Source organism: Cavia porcellus, unplaced genomic scaffold (assembly GCF_034190915.1).
Source record: "Cavia porcellus strain 051 isolate PalLab524CR breed Dunkin Hartley unplaced genomic scaffold, mCavPor4.1 scaffold_27, whole genome shotgun sequence".
Taxonomy (NCBI): Eukaryota; Metazoa; Chordata; class Mammalia; order Rodentia; family Caviidae; genus Cavia; species Cavia porcellus.
Window position 1 is genome coordinate 20,716,177 of NW_026947510.1, and position 26,839 is coordinate 20,743,015.

At 36.2% G+C, this 26,839-nt stretch overlaps 1 protein-coding gene across 9 annotated transcripts in view; it reads left to right on the plus strand.

Moving 5' to 3' along the window:
- Window positions 1-8,598: 8,598 nt before the first annotated feature.
- Window positions 8,599-26,839, plus strand: part of LOC134473514 (tRNA (cytosine(72)-C(5))-methyltransferase NSUN6-like) — a 46,664-nt gene continuing 28,423 nt past the window's right edge. For 3 of the 9 annotated variants that reach the window (XR_010043790.1, XM_063238013.1, XM_063238018.1), the window contains exons 1-3: window positions 8,601-9,284; window positions 10,381-10,536; window positions 16,067-16,146. Coding sequence is in view for 6 of the 9 variants with exons in the window: in XM_063238013.1 (XP_063094083.1) it covers window positions 9,210-9,284; window positions 10,381-10,536; window positions 16,067-16,146 (311 nt within the window). In the remaining 3 variants the exon portion in view is untranslated. Of the gene's footprint in view, window positions 9,285-10,380; window positions 10,537-16,066; window positions 16,147-26,839 lie in introns of those variants that run through there. The other 6 variants (XR_010043791.1, XM_063238016.1, XM_063238015.1 and 3 more) reach the window with 5 other exon arrangements.

Sequence of the window (26,839 nt, forward strand, 5' to 3'; positions counted from 1 at the left end):
GAGAATTCTGCAGGATATTCTAAAAGAGAAAAATACCAAGATTCCAGAAACAGTGGCAGAGAGGCCACAATGAATGGAGCAGAAAGTGAAATGAAGAAGACAAATTGACAACTAATGACAGAAAAACAGCTCAACAGAAATGAGGCAGAGAAGGTTGGATGGTAGGAACAGCCATTTTGGAGAAAACAAGACATCATATTAGGTAGTGCTGATTTAATATCATCTTGTTTTGAAGTCCCATCAAGCTTTTGTTCTTCTGTCTCCATCGGTCTTAACAGGTTGTATCTTATTGGATTTTTTATATGTGATAATATAAACAAAAACTTTTATAGACAAGGAGATTATACGGAAACCATTGTTCATTTTGTTAGTTGGTTCTAAATACCCTGTAATACTGTCATTCTCCTGAATGGTTTTACATTGTCTTGATATGTTTAATGCTACAGTATATGAAGTTATACTCAAAGATTTCAAGAAAAGAGACACTATGGTAACTACTTTTATGTTGGGATATCTTGTGGTGAAACACTATTTTGCTTAAATGGTTATGTTCTGACCTGTGCTGTTTTGTTGTTATGTCCTCTTTACCTCAATCTCTTTTATTATTCATTTTTATCTTTTTAATCAAGGGAAAAATACATAAAAATAGCACGATATATTATAGTAACCCACTCTGATTTCCTATTAACTTGATTTGAGACCCTGTATTGCTCTCACCATCTTGTTTTGACTGATTTTAATCTATTCTGTTTTGCTTGATAGTACCAAGTTTGAGAATATAGGCAACAACTGTGAAGACAGTAAGATTCAATATGATGCCCATTCTGGTTTGACTATTATCTTCTTTTGAAGTCCTGTAATGTCTCTAATGTTTTAATTTTATTGGTTTTGTTCTTTACTGTTTTGTTCAATTATATTATAACTGATGATATAGGCCATTCTTTTTAAGATAGCAAGAGACATTATGGTAACCATTGTTGATCATCTTGCATTCTGGTTTTACATCATGTACTCTGTCCATCCTTTTGATTTGACTGACTGTTTTGTTATGTCACATTTGGTTTTCTTTTCAAAAAAAAAAAGTAACAAGAACTGTGGGAGTAATGAAACCCAAAATGTGTAATCGTCATTGTAAAAAAAGAGAGGAAAAGCCAGGAAAGTGCTCTAAAGGATATAACTGCATGTATATTTAAGTGTATAAGATAAATAATCATATTACTAAGTTTTTATTGGATCATTGAATAGAACTGTTTGCAGTCTCACTGTCTGAATGTCCACTTTATATGCTTTAATTTTGTAACCTGAACAACTATTTTTAGATGATAATATATAATCACTTAACTAGTGATTTCCTGTTTGTTTTTTTTTTGAAATTCTGTATAACTCATACCCTTTGTTTTTTTTCTTTTCTCCTTAAATAAAATTTAAAAAAAAAAACTAAACGGAAGGAAACAAATAATAAGCATTAAGCAGAAAACACAAAACTGACAAAATTAAATCTTTTGCCTTTTTCCAAAGATAAAGTTGGAGGCCTCTATTTATTAGATTTCAAAATTTAGCACCAAGCTATTGTAACTGAGATGGTACAACTTGATCTAGAGATAAACATATAGATCAATATAAGCGAATAGCAAACACAGAGATAAGACTCACATTTGTATGACTGAGTTTGAAGAAAGGCTTCAATGCAATCCATTTTGGTGCAAAAAGTCTTCAGAAAGTTATGCTGAATCAAGTAGATATTCATGAAAAAATAATGAAACTCAATCCCTGGTTATATCATAATCCAAAAATAATACAAGGTGATCACAGACCTAAAGTATACAAGCCAAAGCTTAAAGGGTAGCTTCCTTAAAAAGGAGACAGAAAGCATTTTTTTTTGAAGAAATAAGACCAAAATTAAAAGTTTCTTCTTAGCAAAATCCCCTAACTCAGTGGGAGTGTACTTGGCTAGCACAATGGTTCCTAGCACTGGAGTGCACTATGGAGAGGTGGCACAGACTAAGGGAAAAATACACAGTAAGTGTCCGACAAATCTGGTTTCAGAGGGCTGTATATTAATAATCTCTTAAATTATACAATAAAAGAGATCTAATTGGGCTGGGGATTTAGCCCAGCGGCATAAGTGCCTACCTGGCAAGCGTGAGGTCATGAGTTCAATCCCTGGTACCAAAAAAAAAAAAAAAAAAAAAAAAGACCTAATTTTTTAAGTAGGCAAGGAATTTGAACTGTCTTTAAAGAAACATATACAGGGGCTGAGGATTTAGCTCAGTGGCATAAGCGCCTGCCTTGCAAGCAGTCAGTCATGAGTTCGATCCCTGGTACCGGTAAAAAGGAAAAAGACAAAAAAAAAAAAAATAAAGAAACATATACAAATGGTCAATAAGAATGTGAAAAACAGGCTGGAGATTTAGCTCTACTGCGTAAGTGCCTGGAAAACACAAGGTCATGAGTTTGCTCCCCAGTACCAAAAAAAAAAAGAAAAGAAAAGGGAAAAAAAAGGTGAAAAACAGCACATCCTATAGTCATCAAAAAAATTACAGCTATTATGAGATATGCATCCAAAAGAATGCCTAAACTAGGAAGACTGGCAACATCTGTTGCTAAGGATGTGGCACAAGCAGAACTCAAAAAATTGCTAGTGAGATTATTTATAAAGATAGTCTAACACAATTAAAAAATGGCCTAGGGTTAAAAAAAGTAATACACACTACACCAGAAATTGTGTTGCTAATATACTCATTCTTAGAGAATGAAAAACAAGTCTACAAAAGTCAAAAGGAAATCTATAAGATTAGCAATATGTGAACGACTAAACAAAAAGCAGTATATGCATGCAGTGGAATTATAAGTGGACTCTGAAGAAAGCTTCTAATGTGAAAGGTTAATTCAAAGAGATACAGTAGAGCTTCCTGCAATGGCAAATGCCTGTAATCTCAGCACTTGGGAGGCTGAGGCAGAAAAATTACCAGGAGTTCGAGGCATAGGTGACTTCAAAGCCAATTTGTGTTTTTAGCTGATTTTCTCTGAGTCTCTCCAATGCAACTCCTCCTCAGTTTAGCCATACTGAAGCCGCTCCCAAAGGCCAGTTTGAACATGGCAAGATCCTGTCTCAAAAAAAAAAACAAAACAAAAAACAAAAAACAAAAAACAAAAAACAAAAAAGAAAGAAAACCCTAAAGAGCTACAAAAACAAAATTAGAGGGAAACTATAAGGAAACGGAAGAGAAGACAGCATTTATAAAATAATAGCAAGTAAAAAATACAGTAGCTGAACCATAATATCCAATGGGAAGATTGGAAGACAGTAGTAACAATAAAAAAGACAATATACTAGAATATATTTTAAAAAGTCTTTAATAGACAATTTACCACAAGAGTATTTTTCAGAAAAGTAGAAAAAAATTCCTGATAATTTTTAAAAAATTTCTAAATGAGGTACATCTTTAGGCTGAAAAGATCTAGTGTGTTCACAAAAATCAAAAGAAATACAAGGTACGCCCTGTAAAATTCCTGGGTATAAATAGAAAATTCTAAAATATAGTAGAAAGAAGTCAAGAATGATACAGGTCTGTACCACAAACACTGCAAGTTGGAGGTTAAAATAGTCTCTTGAAAATTCTGAAAGTAGTGTTTTCCAACTCATAATTGTGTAACTAGCCCAAACTCACGTAAAAGGATAAATCAATATATTTTCAGACATTTGGAATTGCCATAAAATTTACCACTAACGGATACACTCTCAGGAAATTCTAAAGGATGTGTTCCACCAATATTAAATATAAAGAAGGCGGAAGACATGGTTTAATGAAAGAGGAAAGGCATAGGAAATTCCTAGGATAAGAGCAAGGACAAGCAGAGAATAGCTGTGTATAGAGCACAAAAAGCTATGTTGGGTTTGGACCAGAAAGGAAGACACAGGGTGTAAAGAGGAAAGATACACAATCTCTTAGGTGTATGGTGGGAAAAACTGTTACAGGAAGGCTTTGGGATATTGTGAAATCTCTTAATCAAATGTACAAAGAAAACTGACACAATGTCATAATTTCTCTGGGGAGAAATAGAGAAGAAAAGGAATATATCACACTAGCAATATTGCCACAATAATGGAAAGGCAGAGTCCAGATCAAATCAAATTTATATTAGGATAATGAAAAAAGGGTAACAGACATAAAAGCACTTTCTTTTCTATCACAAGACAAAGTGTTTACAATTTCCAGATAGGCATAGTATTCAAGAAATATGTACGTGACACTGAGAGAAAAGTTAAGCATTGAAAGAAATATAACTGATATACAGCATTTTAAGACTTTAGCACTTTTAGTTTTATCTGTATGTATGACTTTGATATACAGTTTTATACTTAAAAAAACTAAGAAATTGACAGAAAGCATCAAGGCACAGGGAATACAACAGTGAATGACACAAAGATCATGTCTTAGGGAGTTTATTTCTACTAAAAGAAAAAAAAATACATAAATGTAAAATACAATTATAGGTAGTGACCAACATTACTCAGAAACACAGTAAAGACAGAATGAAAGCTAGAGTGGGAAGGGTGCTATTTTTGGAAAACTAGTCAAGAAAGCCTCTGAGGAACAGGATGTGTAAGAAATCTAAATGAATTAATGAGCTCATGCTTACAAAAGTATAATGTTCTAGAAGACAAAGCAGACAGTGCTCTTGTTACTTGTCTGCTGTTGCTTAGACAAAATATCAGAGCCCCCAAATTAAGGAAGGAAAGGTTTATTTAGCTCACAGTTTGTGGAGGTTGCAGTCCACAATCATTAGGGCCAAAGGCAGGATGGCTCATAGCATAGTAGTAACAGTTCATGAGGATGGCAGACAGCAAAAGAGATGAGCGAAAGGAAGAAGTGCACAAAGAAGACTGTCCTTTATATTGTATGTAGGCTACCCACCCTCAAGTGAATGTAACACTCACACTCATAATCCCAGCATTGGATCATGAATCAGCCACAGACTCTACAAGCCTAACCCATGAGGCTCTGGGGGACATCTAGACACAAACCATAACAGATAGTAAGTTTAAGTTTAATGTGCTGGAAACCAGTAAAAAGTTCAGCAGTTAGAGAATAAGCTAAAAGGAAAAATATAAGACAGTATTTGAGCAGTAAGAAATAACCGGTAACACTTTCATACAAAGTCAGGTATCAATGCCAAGGGTGATGAACATGAAATTAACCAATGAAAAAAAATCATTAGATAATAATATGAAGATGTTATTATTTGGCTATGAAAGTGAACTGCAACTAAAACCTATTTTGTTAGTCTTTCTGGATAACATTAGAAGAAACTGATGACTACTGACTACAGTCACAACACAGAAAAGGAAAGACTATGCCCATGAGACTTAAAAAGAAATTTTTAAAAAGCCAAACTTCGGAGAGATGAGTTTAAGAAGTACCAACACATTCTCAAGTATGCATTTTGTAAAAACATACATACATAACCACTTACGTACAAAAGAACGTTTTGAAAGGTATTTAGATTTTGAAATTATTTCCTTCAATGATAATTGTGCCAAAGTAATTAGCCCTCTCGCCTCAAATTAATACAATATTACACAAATTCTTCACTTAGGCAACACATGTTATAATACACTTATTCTAGAAAGGTAACTTATGAGTAGATGCCTGGGGCTCTATAATATAATAAAAAACAAAAAAGGCATAATAATGAAAGATTAAAGATAAGAGAAAGAAGTCCAAAAGATAGATCAGCAGTTCTTAACACTGGCTGCTCACCAGGATCATGTTGGTATTCACATTTCACTAATTTAAAGCAGGACCCTGGGCATATTATTCCAATATTCAACCAAAACTGAGTACCTTTGGATTAGATGTGTATGGTGGTGAACAAAAATGCTAAGACTGGTAGTTGATTCTGTTGATACAGAAAACAAAAATACAAACTAAGATATGAAGCTGATCACCTGATTCTCCTGTTTTGGAAAAAACATCCAATGACCAATCTCTTTAATGGCTTTAATTTCTCTACAGAGCTTAATCCCCTGGTCAACAGTTGAGCTCCTCTACGATCTGGTCCCCAGATCCATCCTTACCAAATCTCATTTAACTGCAACAACCAAACTAAGGCACTATGCAAACTAAACTACTATCAGCTTCCTCAAATGTACCAAATTATTTCCTTCCACTCCTTTTGCATATTAGTCCTGTCTAAAATAGTTGACACCATCCCCTCAATGTACCTCTAGCCTCCTATGCCCTATTAAATCCAAGTGTGACTTACTCTGTAAAAATCTCCCAAGAACTACCCGAGAAAAATGGTTCACTTCTTTCTTGTGCCATCACTGCATTTCTACAAACATCTGTTAAATAATTTACCTCACTCCATTTTTTGAGGTCTAATTTACTAATCTTTGAGTACTCTGAGAGCAATCACCTTTAACTTTTTGTTTTTAATCTTGGTACCTCCCATGCCTAATTTTGAAGACTAGTTAAGGGCCAGGGATTTAGCTCAGCAGCGTAACTGCCTGCCTGGCAAGCACAAGGTCCTGAGTTCAATCCTCGGTACCACCAAACAAAACATTGAATTTGAAGACTAGATAATGAACTACAATACTAGTAAATGTTACAAAACAGGAGAATAGAAATAGTAGAAAAACCACTAGTTCTAACTTTTTAAAAGGGAAGTTAAATTCCAGGAAGAAATGGGGACTTAGGTGACCTGAACAATGACATGACTATAAAAAGTAGCCTGTGAATATCTTATTATCTTCTGTATCTTCCCTTTATCTCTTTCTTTCCTTCAAAGTCTAATTAAGGAAGCATCAAAGCAGAAAAGATACACAGCGGTGATAAAAGAGAAAGGAGAATGGGATGGGGCTCACAAAAGAATCAAACGCTTCGATGATTTTCATTTTTTAAATTAGGAAAACAGTAACAGGTGATTATTAATCACTGTTATGTTGATGTGATTATTACACTGATACTTTTAATGGTGTATTAAAATAGTCTGCTACAAGAATTTATATTACAAGGATTACAAAATATAAATTGTTGAAAAATAATATATTTAAATTCATAAAAAATAGCCACAAGAAGCTGAACTCTGGTCACTTTGAAATCACTTGAAAAGTGCTATTTACCTGTAGAAACTGCACATGAGTATACACATATGTGTATGTATATGAATCTATTTTATTGCCATATATGTACAATATTTTTATTTACAAAACTGAGGACTATTGTATTGTCTTTGTCGATCTATAGAAAAAATGAACAAAGCTATTACATTCTCTTCACCACTTCTTAAGTCCAGAACAAGTGTGTATACATGAATAGTAACAAATTAGTATCGTCATACAAAAATACTTCATACACTGTGTCAGGCAAGAAGCTAGCTGAATTTAAAATTGGTTTCAACTACTAAGAAACTATTCTGTTAAGAGAACACCTAAAACTTGACTGCCAGCCCTTTTTGATCTGGGTGTTTTCTCCCTGTAGAAAACCCCACATCAAATTCATTCTGACTCAGAACAGGTTGCACAACTTCTTGGCCCTTTGGACTGGCAGCTGCCAGGTGCCTCATAACCTGTTCTAGACTAACTTAATTACCGTTACGTAACACCTTACACAAACCGAAAGCGTTTAGTTTCTTTAACATCTAGAACAATAAAAAGAAAAGAAGGCGATAGGACCAGGAAAAGTACAATGATGATTCCAGAAACCGTGTATCTCGCTAGAACTCGTCCTATGGAGCAGGTAACATCTGAAAGAACGTGAACGTCCAGAGAGCGGCCCGGAAAACAACACCAAGTCGGTAAAAAAAATTAAAGAGAAAACAAATGAAAAAGAAAGTTTCTCGCGGGCAAACTATAGCCAAAACTAAAGAGAAGGCGAGGAAGCTTCGAAAGAGACAGAAAAGGCCCTCGAGGCATCATTAGGTGCTTCCCGCTTGGCTTGGTCAAAAGCCCCCAGTCTGGATCCTGGGACAGCAGACTCCTCACCGATCCCCCTTCTACCCACCCCAGGGCTCCCCGGCACAGCCCTCCGGTCTGAAACACCGAGTTTCTGCTGCCCCTCCACCGGGCCACATCTCGGCGTCTTGGGCGCCCTGGTCCCCAGAGCACCGTCCTCCGCTGTCCCTGCGGGGTCAGCTCTCTTCTCCTCACCTTGATTACAGAAGAGGCTCCATAGTTTAGCGAAAATCAGCCCCATCATGAGCACGGGGCCGGGCCGCTGGCTCCCTAAGCAGCAGGTGCCGCCGAGCCGGGTCCCGCACCGCGGCGCTGGCCGTGGGGACCGAGCAGGAGCCCACCGAGACGCCGCGGCGAAGGCACCGGTCGGCCGCGCACACTCGACCTAACGGCTCAGCCACAGAAGACGAGACGCCGCGCCGAGAGTGGGCCGAGAGTCCTTTGTTTCGGGTCCGCTGTGCCCAACGCCGACCGTAGTCCCCTGGTCTCAACCCACCTACCCACAGTAATCTCCACCAGCGCCACGCCCCGCCTCCGCCCCGCCTCCTTGGGCTCCGAAGACCGCCCATCGCCGGAAATTCGACGCGTGACGTCAATGCACTACGTCCACCCACGCCGTCGACGTGGCGTTTCCTCCGGTCTCACTTCCGGTGGGCGGGTAGCACCTGGGAGATGCTAGGATAGATAGGGCAGTGGGAAATTTCCGCTGGTGAGCGCTCCCTCCGCAGTCACCCTTCACAAAGGTTTTGAGACTCTCGTGGCTTTCTAGATCGACAGCTGCGTCCCTGGTCTTTAAAAAGAGGGAAAGACCTTAATATCTGATTTAAAGTCGCTGTCGGCAAAAGTGGGGGGGGGCGTGATCGGAAACCAGGATGTAATACTCGGAGCGGCGGAGCTGATGATGCGCTACTGTGTTCAGTTAACCAAAAGGCACACACACAGCATTTTGTTTGATTCTCTCTGCAACGTGTCACTGTCATCCAGTGCGGTATTTCCCTGAACATCCGCCGAGGACGGGAGCCTGGGGTGTTGGAGGCAAAGAGGCCGCTTCTAATTAGGCAAAACTCGAGAAATCATGAAGGGCTCCACGCGTTTCCTTACGCGGCTTGACCTGAACGGCGCGATTTCTCTGGATGCCTGGTGGTCCCTATACTGTGCGTAGCTACTCATTGTGAAGACACTGCTGTCTGCAATTTGGAAAGAAAACCTACCGTTTTCAGCATCTTGAAGAACTAAGCAAGAAAAAAAAATGCCTGTTTTTCCTAAAATATCTTTAAGACCTGAAGTTGAGAAGTATCTTAAAGACGGCTTTATGAATAAGGAGGTAGGTCAGATTAACATATTTAATATTTGCGAAAATTTAAATATTACACGACCTAGCGAAATAGATTAAGTCTATTTTTTACAGCCTTCGTTTCTTACCAGTTGTCTGTCTAAACGTGAGTAAAATCCATTGTCTTCTCACAGATAACAAATGCCTGCTGAGAACAAGGTGAATAAGGTATACGGTGTAGGAAAGAAGAAAAACTGTCAGTGGGCATAACAGTGAAGGAGTTACAAGAATGAACAAGAAAAGATCTCTGCTCTTAACTAATATCCAGCATATGAAACACACCCATTCTCTTAAATCGCATGCTCCAGCGTTGGGGTGAAAATAATAATTTGTTGAGTGCCTCTCTAAATGCACTCGGGAGGCTAACTTACAAGGGTATCTGCGTGTGTGAGGCCAACACTGCACTACAAAGCAAGACCTTGTCTCAAAAAAACAAAACAAAAAATACGTGCTTGAAAAGCTTCAGTTAGTTGTGAGGGAAGCTGGTGGTTTGGGTCTTTATACCTTCATTTCTGACAGATACGCTTGCTAGTCAACCAGTTTTTTTATGGACCATATGTATTTGTTACATTTTTTAAAAAATATTAAAAACTGATGTCCTGGAGGAATCTTTGGATGACAGTGAATATATTAATATTGTTTATACTTCAAATATTTTAAATGGCTCCTAAGTAGTTTGTTATTGAATATATTTGTGAACAAAAATAATTGAATGAGATCTTGAATTTATTTGAATAAATGTAGCAGATACTGATATTTTCAAAACTCTTTGCAGTTGAGGCAGTTTTTTTTGTATGACTAAATGCAGCAAATATTGATATTTTCAAAATGTTAATGCTTTGCAGTTGAGGCAGTGTTTTTTTTATAAACCAGTCATGGTCAGACATGATGTTGTTTATTACCATAACACAATTCAAGAATCCTGTGAAGTGTTACTATTTCCTTAATGTTAATTATCACTAAAATGATAACTCCAACTTGAAATGGAGCTGAACAGTTGTTTCGTTAGGTGGAACAAATCTCATTCTGCTGATTATTTCAGTTTGTTTGATGAAAGAAAAACATTAACTTGTTCTTTTCATTTCAGGTTGTAAATACTTTAGGCAAAGCAGCAGCAGAAAGGAAGTTTGAAACTCTGTTGAAACATCTGTCACACCCTCCCTCATTCACAACTGTTAGAGTAAATACACATTTAACCTCAGTTCAGCATGTGAAAACTCTGTTGCTTGATGAATTTCAGAAGGTTTGTGTAAATCTTTTGTTGTATTCAATTAGATTTCTACATCCTTAGTTGTGCCTCAGTAAAAGTTGAAGAATGATATATTCTAATGTTTTTTTTTTGTTTGTTTTTATCCGTACCAGGGATCGAACTCACGACCATGTGCTTGCAAGGCAGGCGCTTATGCCGCTGAGCTAAATCCCCAGCCCCCTATATTCTAATTTTATAAATGAGGAAATTGAGAGTCTTGAACATTTTATTTATCGAGCTTATATATAGTGACAATACTAGAATTTGAACCATGAACTTCTGATTTTGAATATATTAAATTTTAGGATAAATTCCCGAGTCCTCTTAGTCTTGCTTCTTCATTAAAATATATGCAAAAAGGATCATTCTGAACCTGTTATCTTATAATCAGAAAGTAATGAGTAGGGCCGATTATATAATGTCTGGTAAAGGGAATACTTAGGTAGCTCTCATACGGTTAAATTTTTAATTGAATTAAGAGATAGATATTAAAGGACCTTGTTATCTTTAATAAAATCAGAAAATAAAACAATATAAGTAATCTATTTTAAAATCTATTTAAAAATTGTGCAGAGAGCAATTGGGGGCATGCAGGTCCATAGTTTCATATTTAATAAATTATGTGTAGAACTTGGGCATTCTGCTATACCAATTTGACAGGGATATAAGATCTCATGAACTGGGGTCAGAGTTGGAGCAGACGAGTCACTAGGCTTTTAGTTCCTTAGTCCAAAAGTTAAAATTGGATAGGAAAGCCTGGGTGATAGGCACGGGGCAAGAAACTGTGGTAGAGCTGTTTCTGAATCTAATTGGAAAGAAGACTTGGGAGAATTAGACATTAAATCTTTGCTTCTCCACATTCAAAATTTCACATATGTCCTATAGAGATATCTAGACTAGTGTAATATTCAGTGCTTTTTCCTCAAATTTGTTTGAACAAATTTTTTTCTTATTTTTATTTTTCCAAATCCATTTTATTTTGACAGAAAAAGAAGAAAAAAAAACTAAAAAAAATTCAAAACACATCAATCAGGGAGCAACAGTGGTATATTGTACATTGTCACCCCCAAACCATTCACTCAGAGCACAAGACAATTGCCTGAATAATACCAGCACAAATCTTTCTCTTCAGTGAACTCAGAGAAATCAGTAGTATAACTAGTTTAACTATTTTTATGTTCATCTCCATATACATATATTGTTCTTTTCAGCTTCTCATGCTGAGACAACATAATATTTACACATAGGTGTGTGATTTATTTCACTAATGAGTATGGTCTCAAGTTGCATCAGTTTACCTATAAAAGTCTCCAGTTTTCCTTCTTTATGGCTGAGTGAAACCCCATCATTTTTATCCATTTCTCAGTGGGTAGGCATTTAGGTTATTTCCAAGATCTGACTATTATAAATTGTGCTGCTGTAAACATGGGGCATATCTATTGCTATAGTAGGATGAAATTCTACCGGCTGGGTCGAATAGGACCTCTAGTCTTCATTTTTTGAAGAAACTTCAAACTCATTTTCACAGTGGTTGTACCAGTCTGCATTCCCACCAACAGTGGAAAAGGGTTCCCTTTTTCCCCACAGGCTCTACGGTATTTGTTATTGCTTGGTTTCTTGAGGATAACCATTCTTCTGGGGTGAGGTGGATTCTCTTTACAACTCTTGAATGACCAGTGATGTTGAACATTTTTTCACATATTTATTTGCTTTTTGTATTTGTTCTTCTGAGAAGTATGCATTCATCTCAGATGCTCATTTTTGGATTGTGTCTTTAAATCTTGGAGGACTGGTTTTTTTAGTTCTTTATATATCAGCAAACAAATTTAAAAAATTACACATTTCATTTGGCTGGCAAGGACAGAAGAAAACTGGAACCTTCGTATCTTCCAGTTTATAATGTCAAATAGTGTGACTTCTTTGAAAAACAATTTGTTAATTTCTTAAAATATTAAACAAAGGGCTGGGGATTTAGCTCAGCGGCATAAGCGCCTGCCTTGCAAGTACGTGGTTGTGAGTTTGATCCCTGGTACCAGTAAAAAAAAAAAAATTTAAAAAAAGAAACCTTTAAAAAAATATTAAAACTTGGCAGCCCAGCAATTCCATTCTTACAGACCTACCCAGAAAATAGTAGACATATATCCAGACAAATTCTTTTGCTTTTAATAATGCATCTTTGCAATTCATGCAGTTTTTATTCATTTTGGGAAGTGGGTACATGTAAATAATAGAGCTTCATTCTTTCTTTGAATCCTCCCTTTCACTCTTCCCTCCCTCCTTCTGAATCCCCTTCCCCATTTTTGTTGTTGATATTTTAATCTCATGTTTATGACATATGTAATGTTTACATTCATTTAGATTATTCGATTTCCTGAATATTTATTCTACTGACCCCCTCCCTCTTGCTGATAATCTTTTGACCCATTGCTAAAATAAATGACCCAATCAAGAAAGGGCAAGTGAAATGAACAGACACTTTACAGAGAAAGAAGTACAAGTACTAAACAAATAAATGAAAACATGTTCAACATCCCTAACCAATGGAGAAATGCTACTTAAAACAATACTAAGTTCCACCTTAAACTAGAAAGAATGTTGATCATTAGGAAATTCAAAAGTAACAAATTCTGGCATGGTTGTGGTGAAATAAAAAACTTCCTACACTGTTGGCATGAATATCAACTAGTGATAAAGATTGTACTACAGTGATGCCTGCATACCAGTGTTCATAACAGCATAATTAATAGCTAAATCTTGGAAACAGCCTGTGTATCCATCAACAGACGATTACATAAGGAAAATGTGATGTCTTACATGATGACTATAAAGGACACGTTTGAAAGATTTGTAGGAAAATGGGTGCACCTGGATACAATGCTAGAGAAATCAAACACGCAAGCTTAAAGAACATGATAGTTCTCATTTGAGGCAGAGTACAAACAGAGCACAAAAAAGGATGGCTAGAAAGAGACGGTGGAATCTCTTGCAAATGGGAAAGGGTCCAAGAGCATATGCCTACAAAATCTCAAACGTGAATGTTTACAGTGGCATTATTTATGATAGTAAAGAAGGGCTACAATCCAAATCTCCACCAACCAGTGACAGATAAAATGCAGACTATTCATACAGTAGGAATGTATGTGTTACAAATAATTATTCAGATGCCACAACATGGATTAACTTCAAAAACTAAGTGAAAGAAGCAAGATAAGATATACCATATACTTTAGCAGTCCATTTATATACAATATCCAGAAAATAAATTTTTGGAGAAAGATTAGTGATTACCTGGGAACAAGGAAAAGGATCGACCTGAAATGGGAGAGATCTTAGTTGGAGTGATAGAAATGATCTCAAATTGGATTTTGATAAATGTATGCATTTACTAAACATCATTAAACATTTTAAATTGGCAAAGTTTTTGGTATGTAAATTATACCTCAGTAAGGCTGTTTTAAAAATAACAGAGGGCAGAAACAAATAGGGAAAAAAAATATGATAATGTGTTCGATTTTATGAAAGTTTTGTTTCATCTAAATGCTCCTGATAGAAAGGGGAGGAGAAAGACCTTAGACTGAGAAGAATTTATTTCCATATGAAATGTTTCTAGCTGGGTGTGGAGGTACAACTTCATAGCCACTGGGGTGGCTGAGGCAGGAGGATCACAAGTTCAAGGCCAGTCTGGACAAAATAGTTAGACATCATCTGAAAAATCAAGGAGCTGGGGAACTAGAAAAGATCTTTTTTCTATAGTTGTGAATGTAAGGCTAGCAAAACAGAGAGGGAGGCTGATGCTGTGGACCATGCTTGTAGTTCTAGCACTCAGGAGGCTAAGGCAAGAGGATTGCTGTAAGCCTGGTGTCAGCCTGCACTGCATAGTAAGACATTGTCTTCAAAACAAAACAACAGTAAACCAAAACCCCCCAAAAATGGAGTGTGGGAAAGTGGAAGAAGGGTTTGATCGAATGAGAAGGAGCGTACCCTTTAAATTACTTCATAGCTGTGTTTTAGGGATGGTTACCTTCTGAAATATCCTCTGGAAGAAGTCAGGAAAGGTGGTGACTTCACAGAAATGTAGGTACATTAAAACAAGGAAAAAAATTTTTTTTCAGAATCTTAAGTTGATAAATTTTTCTAGTCTACAGAACAGTGCATTTATATAGTTTTTGTTTTTGAGACAGGGTCTCCCTGTATAGTGCAGGCTACCCTTGAAGTCACTTATGTAGCCCAGGCTGGCCTTGAACTGGTTGTAGTCCTCTTGCCTCAGCCTTCCAAGTGTAGGGCTTACAGGGGTGTGCCACTCTGTCCAGCCCTTGGATAGTTTGCAACGAAAGTTACCTAAGGTAAACATCGCTTGTGTTTGTAAAGCCAAACCGTGGGCAAAATTGAGTGTTAGAAGTCAAGATACTTCATGTATTAACTTCTCCATTGCTGGATGCAGTATCCCTTGAATAAAGTTTTAAGGAGGGGTTTATTTGCATCACAGTGAATCCAGCCCATAATTAGCCTGGTACAAGGCAGAGAAAAGCTGTTCAGTCTGTGAAAAAGCCAAGAAGGGGAAAAACAAGGGAGGAGACAGAAACCAGCATATATCCTTCCAGGTCATGCCTCTAATGACTCATCTCTTCCAAACAGGGCCTACCTGCAAACACATGAGATTTTTGGAGGACATTTTAGATGAAAATCATAAAAGTCCATCCTTGGCCCCAAAACGTGTATGTCTGTCTCCTTATTACAAAATGTACTTACTCCATTACTAGGAGTAAGCACAATCTTAACTGCAGCATTGCTGAAAAGTCCAAAGTCACCTCTGAAACTCAAAGCAAACTTTTAGCAGTACGCTCCTATAGAAATCAAAACATACAGTATAAGGTAGACATTTCCGTTCCTACAGGAAGGAATGACAGTATAGAAATGAATCACACCAAAGCAAGACCAAAAACTACTAGAGCAAACATTTAAGTGCTGTAGCTCTGTATCTAGCACCTGGGGCAAGTTGTGGGCCGAAGTGACCTCCAAAGGTCTTGGGCAGCCTGACCACTATGACCATGCTAGTTACAGACCACGTGTCCACTCTTGGGCTGGCTCTGCTTGATGTCTGTGGCTTTTCTGAGCAGAGAATCCATGACCTGGCATGTGCACCTACTTGGGGTCTTTATTGTACCTTTGCCTTCTCACAGCTTCACACATCAAGTGAATGAATGCTGCTCAACTCATAGCAACAGGAAGAGGGAGAAGGGACAAGAATATACCCTTTCAGCTCATGCCCCTACATAATTAGTCTCTTCTGACTGGCGTCCACTTCTGAGCACACGAGACTGTTGGGGGACATTTTAGATTTAAACCATAACTCCTCAGAATGATAAAATGTTTTGAGATGCTTTTTTATTTCCTATACGATAAAATGAAATTGCTCAGCTCAGGCTTCCCTGTCATGGTAGATCTGTCAAGTATCAGGATCTGTAAGTTGAAATTTATCAAAAATACTGAATGCTTTATAATTCTGTGTATTTATTTTTAACAGCAGTTTAATGGATTAAGTGTTCCTGTTCTTCAGCATTCGGACCTTGAGGATGTCTTACTTATTCCTGTGATTGGACCTAGGTTTGTGATTGTTTCCTTTGAAAATTATATTTTTCTTTGTAAAAAAAAAACTATTTTAGCATCTTTTTTTAATGTTAGTAATAGTATTGAGTTCATCTATTGTTAGCAGCTTTTTATAGACAGATTCATGATACAGACTTCAAACTTTATTATGGAAAATACTCTAGAAGACAAGGAGTGGGCTCCAGTACCTTGAGCATAGTATATTTTAGACCTAAATAATGCAGTGATTAGTATTTTTTCCACTTTCTGAAAAGTTTTATTTCGTGTTTACTTGTATTTCTTATGAGATTTCAATTCTAAATTAAAACTTTTGAGATGCAACGAAACTACGAAGGAACATATTTTCTACTTTCATAGGTAAAGTGTTCCGAAGCTTTTGTTTATAATACATCGATTATGTTAAATTACTGTGCACCAGATACTGTTATACTCATTTATATATTGGTAAGGCATATACTTAAAATAAAAAATACACTTTCATATTTTAATGGAAGTTTTGTATCTAAGGAGCAATTTAAAGTTCCTAATTATGCTGTACGATTTTTTAAATTTAAAAGAATTATAATAAATATAAACATTTACATTTTGTTAAAGTTGTAGTCAGCAATAGCAAAATGATTTAAAAAATTATGATTTATCCATTATGCAATATTTTATGACCTTTACAATGAATTATATATACAATTAAGATGTTTACGATCTGTTAAGTACCCAAAGCAAATTACTGTACTTAAGGTAATTATAATCTTTTCATTAGATACAACTACGTGTTTATATTTATATGTGGAAAAAGTTTGGAAACTACAACACACCCAGCTATTAACAGTGGTTAACTGTGAGGGGGTTCAATTGAACAAAAGGGGATAAATCACAAGGAATATTCATTTCTAACATTATTGTTTTTGTCTTTTAGTGTAAGCATGTATTATTTTTGTAATCATCGATTTTGTAGGTTTTTTCTTTTTTTTACTTTAAACAGAATAAAACACAACAAAGCAAACCAAAACAAAACAGAACAAAGTAGAGCAGAGTAAAACAATGCAGGTAACACAGGATTTCAGAAAAAGACAGCAGGAAATGAACAGTGGCTACCATGATGTCTCTTGTTTTCTTCAAAATGGCCGTCCATACCTTCATACATGTTGGAATCAAATAATTGAAAACAGATTAAAGCCATTCAAAACCCAAGAAAAAGGCATTATTGGCTTTTGAATCAAAAATGATAGGAAGTCATCAATGGCCACCATGGCATCTCATTTTCTATCATAGTTGTTCATACTATTACACATACTAAAATCAATTCTTGTAAACCCTTTAGGTGAAATTATAGGCATATACATACACATCTATCTTTTCTATATTAGAGGAAAAAACAAAACAACAAATGAATAACTATATCTAAGGGCCAAAACAATAATAATGTAGGCTTTCAAAACAAATTAGTAGGAACACAACAGTTTTTGTTGTTTTGCATAGTTATCTTCATAACTTTTATTTGAATTACCAGATACAGTCATGCAAAATTGATCTAATCCTATGGATGTTATCTGTTTGTTCCAAGAACTAATAGAATTAGTAGTACAATATCTTAGTAATCGTAAGTATATATATGAATTTAGCTTACTTTGTTTCTGTTCCTCCTTTTCTCTTTTTCCCTATGTTATTTTTACCTCTTTGAGCAGTTTCTTACCCTTTTTCAATATTTATTAAAGACTCTGTATCTTATTTACTCTTTCAGTTTCTTATACTAGGGAGACAATACAGGATATACACAAGTGAGTCAGGTTTATTTCACTTACGAGGATGGTCTCAAGTTGCATCCATTTACTTATAAAAGCCTCAATGTGATCTTTCTTTTTAGCTGAGTAGTAATCCATTGTATAAAAATACCACATCTTTTTTATCCATTCTTCAGTTGATGGGCATTTGGGTTGTTTCCAAGATTTGGCTGTTACAGATTGTGCTGCTATAAACATCACTGTGATACGGTGTTTTCAGTTCTTCTTGGAATATGCCCAGAAGTGGAATAGCTAGGTCAAACGGGACCTCTTGTAGGCTTTTTCTATTAGTTTTCATATGGCGTACACACTGTAAAATGAAAACCTCCATAATACACAGTTTTTTTTTGTTTTTTAATCGGTACTGGGGATCAAACTCATGACCGCTTGCTTGCAAGGCAGGTGCTTATGCCGCTGAGCTAAATCTCCAGCCCCTCCTAATATATACAGTTTGATGAGTTTTGCCAAATAAATGATGTTGGCTAACCATGGGCTATAACCTAAGATTACAGAGCATTTATGTCAGCTCAGAAAATTCTCTTGTACCCTGCTTCCTTCCCAGGAAACTGATATTCTGGTTTCTGTCATATCTTTTGAACCAATGAGCTGGCTAGAGAGGATCACAATCACAAGTGTTTTAAGGTTATGTACCTGATGAGGAGGCATAGTTGTAATTGATGAAGTTTAAAATTTGGCCTCTTCTCAGTCTCTCAAATCTCTTTTATTCTTTACTTTTATACAGATTTTTTTGTATAATTACACAGTTAATTGGGTTTTTTCCTTCTTTATAAAATGAAGACAAATTTGTTCAAAAATTAGAATTTTACATAAGCATGAAAGTATTGTATTTCCTATCAGTCTTCCTCGTTCTGCTTCTGTAAGCATTGAATTTGAATTCTCATAGTCTTTGGGTTTTTACCTGCACACATTCAAGTGTGCATTCATTTGTACACATTTTTAGAAAATAATTTAAAAATCAAGAATAGTTCATGTTGATCTTTGCTTGTTGCCTATAATTTTTCATAGTTTGTATAACACTATTTCATTCTAGCTACATAAATAGTATATTTGATCAATGAGATGTTTCAATGTATAAAACTGTATTGATACACACATTGCTTTCTCTCATTTTCATTATTGCCAAAACTGTTGACGTGTATATCTGTGGTCTCGTGTAAGCATGTTCGCAGAGTAAATGAGTACAACAGGGAAACGTGCTTAAAGTCTGTGCTTGTTTTAGTCACGGACTCATTCAGAAGTGGCTCATTTGTCAGTAATACCTACATTGTCTGTGTTCTCTGTGCTTTTCTTGTCTCTAAGATGGAGTTTAAAAACACTTCCTAGTTTCAAGATTTTGTGAGTTTAGAATAGTGAATGGCACATTATAGATACTCAGTAAATCTCAGCAATTGATACCTCTCCCTACTTCTGGATAATGCTTTCCATTATCCTTTATTTTCTGAACTCTACAAGTTCACACTTTTTAATTTTTTTCTTCTTATACCCTTTTTGGAAGTCTTGTAGTTTCTTTGAAAATACAATGAGACATTTGAAAATTTTCCTATTTTGTACATTTTTTATCTGCCTTTGGTTTATTTTATTTTTTGTACTGTATACATAGGGTCCCTGTTAAATGTTGAACACATCCTTGGTGCTTTTCACTCACTACTGGAAATATTTGCACCTTGATTCACAGTTTGCTCAAGAACTAGACAGAATGGGCTGGGTAAAGAGCACACCTCTACAGCTGATGATACATGTTTTCTCAGAGTACTTTTAGTAGATCTTTTCCTGTAGCATACCTTCTGTGCTGGTGAGCACAGGTGATAAAATTGAACATCTTGGTGAAGGTTTCTTGTTTACACTACATTGTACCATGAACCACTCTTCCAGTTAATACAGACATTCTTTAATGGGAGGGCTAGTACTGCTACTAGCTTGTTAAATAAATTGTTTATTAAATGATGAATTGTGTATAGTGCGTATATTACAATATTTAGAACAACAAAACAGTCAAAGGAACCTCCAACTTGAAGGCTTTGCTTTCATTTGCATAATTCTTGACATGCAGCATTGTGATGTGTAACATAAAACTATATATAGTACTACACGGTACAGGGAGCAAAATTAGTATTGTATAAATATGGTGTGCTGTACAAAACACACATTTGAGGCTCTATAGACAAGATGTACAGAACTGTACTGAAAAAGATGGATCATAGCTCCCAATATTCATTAAACGAGGAATATCTAGGGGGTGTCCTCCTGTCTTCTAAATTCCCCAACACTAATGAAGGGCCAATCTTTCAAAGGGTAGCAATTTAGGCTTGCTTTTCTTTTGTTGTTGTTGAGTTTTCTTCTTTGTTGTTGTTCTGGTCATTTTTTGAGACACGGTCTCATTAAATACTTTAGGGTGATTCTCCTGACTCAGCTATCCGTGGGTGCTAGGATTACAGACATATGCCACCAGGCCTAGAAAAACCTGGTATATTATCTCCTTTCTGCACAATTGTCCATTCCAGATTTCATTCTTTGCTGTCTTTCCCCCCTCCCCTGGTACTGGGAATCAAACTCAAGACCTCGCATTTGCCAGGCAGGTGCAATGCCACTGAGCTATATCCCTGGCTCCTCTCCTAACTTTCTTAAAATGTCACAAAACCTATTTTTAAATTTATGCTGTGTATAAGATGCAAGAGTTAGGCCAGGGATTTAGCTTGGGTGGTATAAGCACCTGCCTGGCAAGCATGAGGTCCTGAGTTCAATCCCCGGTACCAAAAGAAAAAAGAAAAAAAAAAGGATGCAAGAGTCTTAAAAGAAAATGAGACACAGTTAATCAGCCTAAAGGCAGGGATTTTTGGTACAAGTCACAGTGTTATGATTGCCATAGCAGAAGTATAAATTAAATACCAGTGGAGCATAGAATAAGAAGGACCAAGTACACAGAAATTCGTAAAGATTTTTTCTAAGCAGACATTCTCTTAGTTGAATGGAAGGATGAATAGAAATTAAGCTAATAGGGTAAGGTGGGCAGAGTTATGTGAAATAGAGAGAAGGTGTAAGTGAAAATAACAAAAATTTAAAAGTGGTGGTTATGACCAAAGTGATCAAACTTAGCAGCTGAATTAGTTTTCAGAAGGATGAGTGAAAGTTTAGACTGTGGAAGTTGGGAGAGGTAGACTGTGAGATATAAAGGAAAATAAAGGGCTTTTAAAAACTAAGGAATCCCCCTCCTGGGTAATACATGAATCATAGTTTTATTAAATGATGATTGGACCTGTATTTTAGAAATATATTGGTAATAGTTACTCATTAGTGGGTTGTAAAGTTAACTTAATGGTCTTTAATGATCATTTTCTAAAGCAAGTCAAATATTTTATGTTATTACAATTCACGTAGAGAAAGTATTGTTTCAAGGGAATGTTTGTTACAGATAGATGTATGTCCACACACATGTCCATATAGTGGATCATGGTATTAAATGAGTTTGTTACATCAGGATACAGTCAAAATTTCAACTTTTTTACAGAAGATAAATTATAGAACTAGAGGCAAGTTATGAAGCTTTTTCTCTCTTTTGGTTTCAATATAGTCCACTAAACTAGATAACCTGAAAATGTTCCTATTTTGTATACTAAGGAATGCTAAATAAACTATAAAAATGCATAGCTGAGTGATTAAAAAGTAAGTGAATTATTTAGGCATTAGAAATGAATAACCAAAAAACAGTAATAAGCATGTGAATTGATACTAGGGGTTGGGGTATTAGAAAGGAGGTCGCTGGTTGGTTTTCTAAATTTCTAGTCTTTGATTTTAATAACAAGTGTTATACAAGGGTTGAGAAGTGTCTGTCAATGTAAAGGTGTGGTGAGGAAGTGTCTCTCGGGGTTGAAAAAAAATAATTGTAAGAACTCAGAACAGTGATTCTGTACATCATACAGGTGTTAATTCCAAACTCTTGCTACTCAAATGATCTTGAAACTTACAGTCTAGGAAACTGACATAAAGATTTAGTCCCATGAAATTGTTGAGGTACTTGGCACAAGCCTAGCAAAACCATCCTGGAGTGGTAAACTTCTCCTTTCCTCCTCCCTCTTCCCCCTTCCCTTTTTAGTTCCCCCTCTCTTCCCTCTTTTCTTTCCTCTCTCTTGTTCCACCCTTCCTTCTTTCACTTCCTCTTTCTTTCTTTTCTTGTTTTTTGGAGACAGAATACACAGTCTAGGTTGCCCTTGAACTTGAAGTCCGCTTGCTTCAGGTTCCCAAGTACAAACATTTGTCACTATGCACTTTGAATCCAAGCTACACACTTTCTCATTTGTTAAGAGAAATCAAACCACCAAGAGTGAAAAATCAGCATGTACAATAAATTACAGAGGTAGATTTCTCCCAAAACATAAACAAATAGAGCTCTCTGGTAGTAGCCATACATCAGTTTTCTTAAATGATTAAAGACCTGAGAGGAGAAAAGGTAGAACTGATACAGAATTTATGGAAATAAAAAAGGCATTAAAATTAAAAATATTCCACAAGTTAAACTAGACCCAAATTATAGTTACTGAATTTGTTGATAACCCAGGAAATTATTTAGAATGCAGCAGAGAAAAAAATACAAAAATAAAAATCACATAGTGGAAAGAAGTTTCTTCACATTTCTAATGAGTGCCACTTATAGAAATATTGGAGGGAAAACAGTAGTAAAACAATGTGATGATTAAGTATTTTCCAGGATTGTTAGAACTATTACTGTTAGAAGTACAGGTCTCAAAGCAAAACAATCCATATAGTGATACTTCAGAGTGAAGCTGCAGAACACTAGAGGTGGAAGGAAAATCTGGAAACCAATCAAGGTAAAAGGAACAAAGTGTGCTTTGTAATTGATTAAGAGATGATGCAAGTCTGATGTCAGAGAATGGGCCCAGGAGGCTGTCAGAAGGGGAAAGCATGGCCTAGTGACTCATAGAGTGTCTACTTTTAGGAATTAGGGCTTGAAGATTGTGCTGGGTATCATTCTCACTTTTCGCTTCTCTAAAAGTATCCCTGAGACTAATTTATAAAGAAGAAATTCTGCATAGTTTTGGTGGTGAAAAAGCCCAGCATCAAGGTATAGGCACTGGTGACAGCTTTCTTGCTGTATCCTCCAGTGGTGGAGCATATAAAGTCAAGAAGGAGGGCACGCATTTCTGAAAGCCCTTTTTGTAGCAGCATTAATTCATTGTGAGCTCTCTGGTAGTGGCCATAAATCAGTTTTCTTAAATGATTAAAAATGTAAAAATAATTTTCTCCCCTAAATACCTCCCAAAAGCAACATCCCATTATTGTTGCATGGGGGATTAAGTTTCCAATCCATGCATTTTGGCAGATACCGTTAGACCATAGCTCTAAGACTTCTTATTTGCTGTCTCAGTAGATAATACTGCCTTATTAAGAATTAGGCCGGACTTTACCTTAAAATCAGGCACACTGCTTATCACTGCTCCTATTCAATATAGTACTGGAAATACTAGCCAGAGCAATTAGACAAGAGAGAGAAATAAAAGGGGTAAAAACAGGAAAAGAGGAAGTTAAATTATCATTATTTGCTGATGACATGATACTCTACATAGAAGACCCCCAAAACTCCATTGAAAGACTCCTAGATATAATAAATTAAGCAGTGTAGCTGGATACAAAATCAGTGCTCAGAAGTCAACAGCGTTTCTATACACTAACAACAAAATTATGGAGAGAGAAATAAGAGAAGCCACACCCTTCACACTAGCATCCAAAAAAATGAAATACTTAGGAATTAATCTCATGAAAGAAATAAAAGATCTATACAGGGAAAACTAAAATACCCTGAAAAAAAGAAATCAAAGAAAATCTCAGAAAATGGAAGGACATCCCTTGTTCATGGACAGGGAGAATAAATATTGTGAAAATGGCCATTCTCCCAAAACTGTTACACAGATTCAATGCAATCCCAGTGAAAATACCATCAACATACCTCAAAGACCTAGAGAAATCATTCCTAAAATACATCTTTCACCAGAAGAGACATAGAATAGTGAAGGCCATTATAAGCAGCAAAGGCAAGGCAGGAGGCATCAAAATCCCTGAATTGAAATTATACTATAAAGCTACTATAATAAAATCAACATGGTACTGGAATCAAAATAGATCTGAAGATCAATGGAATAGAAGTTACAACCACAACTACCAACCTATTCAACCACCTTATCTTTGATAAAGGGGCCAAACACGTTCACTGGAAAAACAACAGTCTCTTTTATAAATGGTGCTGGAAAAACTGGCTCTCCATATGCCAAAAATTAAAACTAGACCCATGCCTATCACCATATTCTGAACTAAAATCTAAATGGGTCAAAGATCTGAATATTAAAACAGAAACACTAAATCTTTTGGAAGACAAAGTAGGTAAACATCTTGAAGACATAGGGGTAGGTAGAGAATTCATGAACAGGAATCAAACCGTACAGGAACTACTTCCCAGAATCAGTAACTGGGATCACATCTTATTAAAAAGTTTCTGCATGTCAAAAGAAATCTCCAGCATAGTGAAAAGAAAACCCACAAACTGGGAAAAAATCTTAGTGAACTGTCCCTCAGACAAAGCACTTCTGTCTAAAACACATAAAAATTAAAAAAAAATCAGATCCCCGAAACTCAAGGTCCCAATCCAAAAGTGGGCATCTGAGATGAATACACAGTTCTCAGATGAAGAAATACAAATGGCAAATACATGAAAAAATGTTCATCGTTAGTCATTAGAGAAATGCAAATTTAAACAACACTGAGATTCCATCTACTTCTGAAAGAATGGCCAAGATCAAGAAAACTACCAACAAATGCTGGAGAGGCTGTGGGGAAAAAGGAACTCTCCTGCACTGTTGGTGGGAGTGCAGACTGGTGCAACCACTATGGAGGTCAGTCTGGAGATTCTTCATAAATCTGGGATTGGAAGTCCCATTTGACCCAGCTATTTCACTTCTGGGCATATTCCCAGAAGAACTAAAAGCATCATACCACAGTAATATATGTGCACCCATGTTTATAGCAGCACAATTTGTAATTAGCCAGATCTTAGAAACAACCTAAATATCCATCAACTGAGGAATGGATAAAAAAGATGTGGTATTTCTGTACAATAGAGTACTACTCAGCTATTAAGAATGATCACATTGAGATATTTACTTATAAATGGGGGCAACTTGAGACCATACTCATAAGGGAAATAAGTCAAACTCATGTATAAATACTGTAGTCTCTTTAGTGTAAGAAATACTAAGAGTACATAAGAATTTAGGGTAATCATGATTCCCCATTGCATTGTTTTGAAGCCTTATGATAATTGCAGTTGGTAGTGTATTTGTCCTGGTTTTTGATTTTATTATCTGCGATGGTATGAACAGCTAATTTGAGAGAAACAAGTCATTATAATAGCCAGTACTGATATAATATCATCTTACTCTGAAGTCCTACCATGCTCTTGCTCTTGTGTTTCCATTGGCTCTATCATGTTGCACTTTATTGGAATTATATTACGTGTGAAAGTATAAACAAATTTCCTATGGAAAATGAGATAATGTAGTAGCCATTGTTTGTTTTCTGTTATTTGGTTCTGAAAACCCTGTAATACTCTCATTCTCTTGAGTGTTTTTATACTATATTGTTATGTTTGATACTATTGTATATGAAGTTTTACTCAACTATTTCAAAGAAACATTGTGGTAGTTACTGTTAATTACGGGTTGTCTTCTGATGAAATACTGTTTTGCTTACATTGTTCTGTTCTGATCTGCTCTGTTATTTCCTGTTTTGTCTTAATCTCTTTAAAATAAAAAAAAAATAAAAATAAAAATAAAAAAGAATTAGGCCAGAGATATAGGTCAGCGGCACAAGTGCTTGTGTGGCAAGTGTGAGATTCTAAGTTCGATTCCTCCTACCAAAAAGAAAGAAAGAAAGAAAGTAAGAAAGGAAGGAAGGAAGGAAAACAATTGGAAATATACAGTGAAAAGTTTTAGGGTCATTCCAAGGATTTGAAAGAGAAAAAGTGAATACTGTTTCAGACTTGTCAAGTAGCGGTGGAGCATCAATGTGTAGCTACCTGCGAGTAGCTAGAAATGCTAGTCTAGAGTTTAGAAGACTAAACATAGACTTTGTGCTTTTTTTTTTTTTTTAATGCTACTCAAACTTGCAGGTTCAGGTGATCCTCTTGCTTCATCCTCCAGAGTAGCTGGGAGGCGTGTGGCACATGCCAGCTCCATGAGTTATATTTTAAATGGTTATTGAAATCGTGTCTTGCTGAGATGTAAAGTAGTACAAAGGGAGGGAAGACAGTGACGTATTTTAGAACTTGGAGGATTGTAGGCACTAAGCCACAAAGAAATTTTCAATGGCCTATTTTGCATCTTGAAGAAGTAGGCAAAGATAACCACAGCAGTACATGCTTACAGTCCCAACCCTGATGGAGGTTGAGACAAGGTCACAAGACCACCTGCACAAATGAGCGAGATCCTGTAGCAGAATAAAAAATTTAAAATGGCTGTGGGTGTGGTTTAGTGCCAAAGTCCTGGTCCCTACTGTCTTAAAAAAAAAAAAAGAAAGAAAAGCAGCAGTGTGAATGGATGGGCCCAGGAACGTCCTGCATACCATAAAGTTGTGAAGTTGATTGAGATTTGATAATTGGACATCGTGAAAGAAAATGGAACACAGTTGATTCATAATTTATCATGCAACAATTTATCACTATAGCAATATTTTTAATACCTTGTGTATTGTACTCTTTTAGTCTTTGAAAGCAACAGAAGGTCATTTTCCTCCTATGCTATTCTAGGAAAAGTAATGCTTGTTCAGTGATTAACCAATTTCTTGTGCCACTCGCCTGCCTTCCCCCAGATGGACCTCTTTGGAAGTTT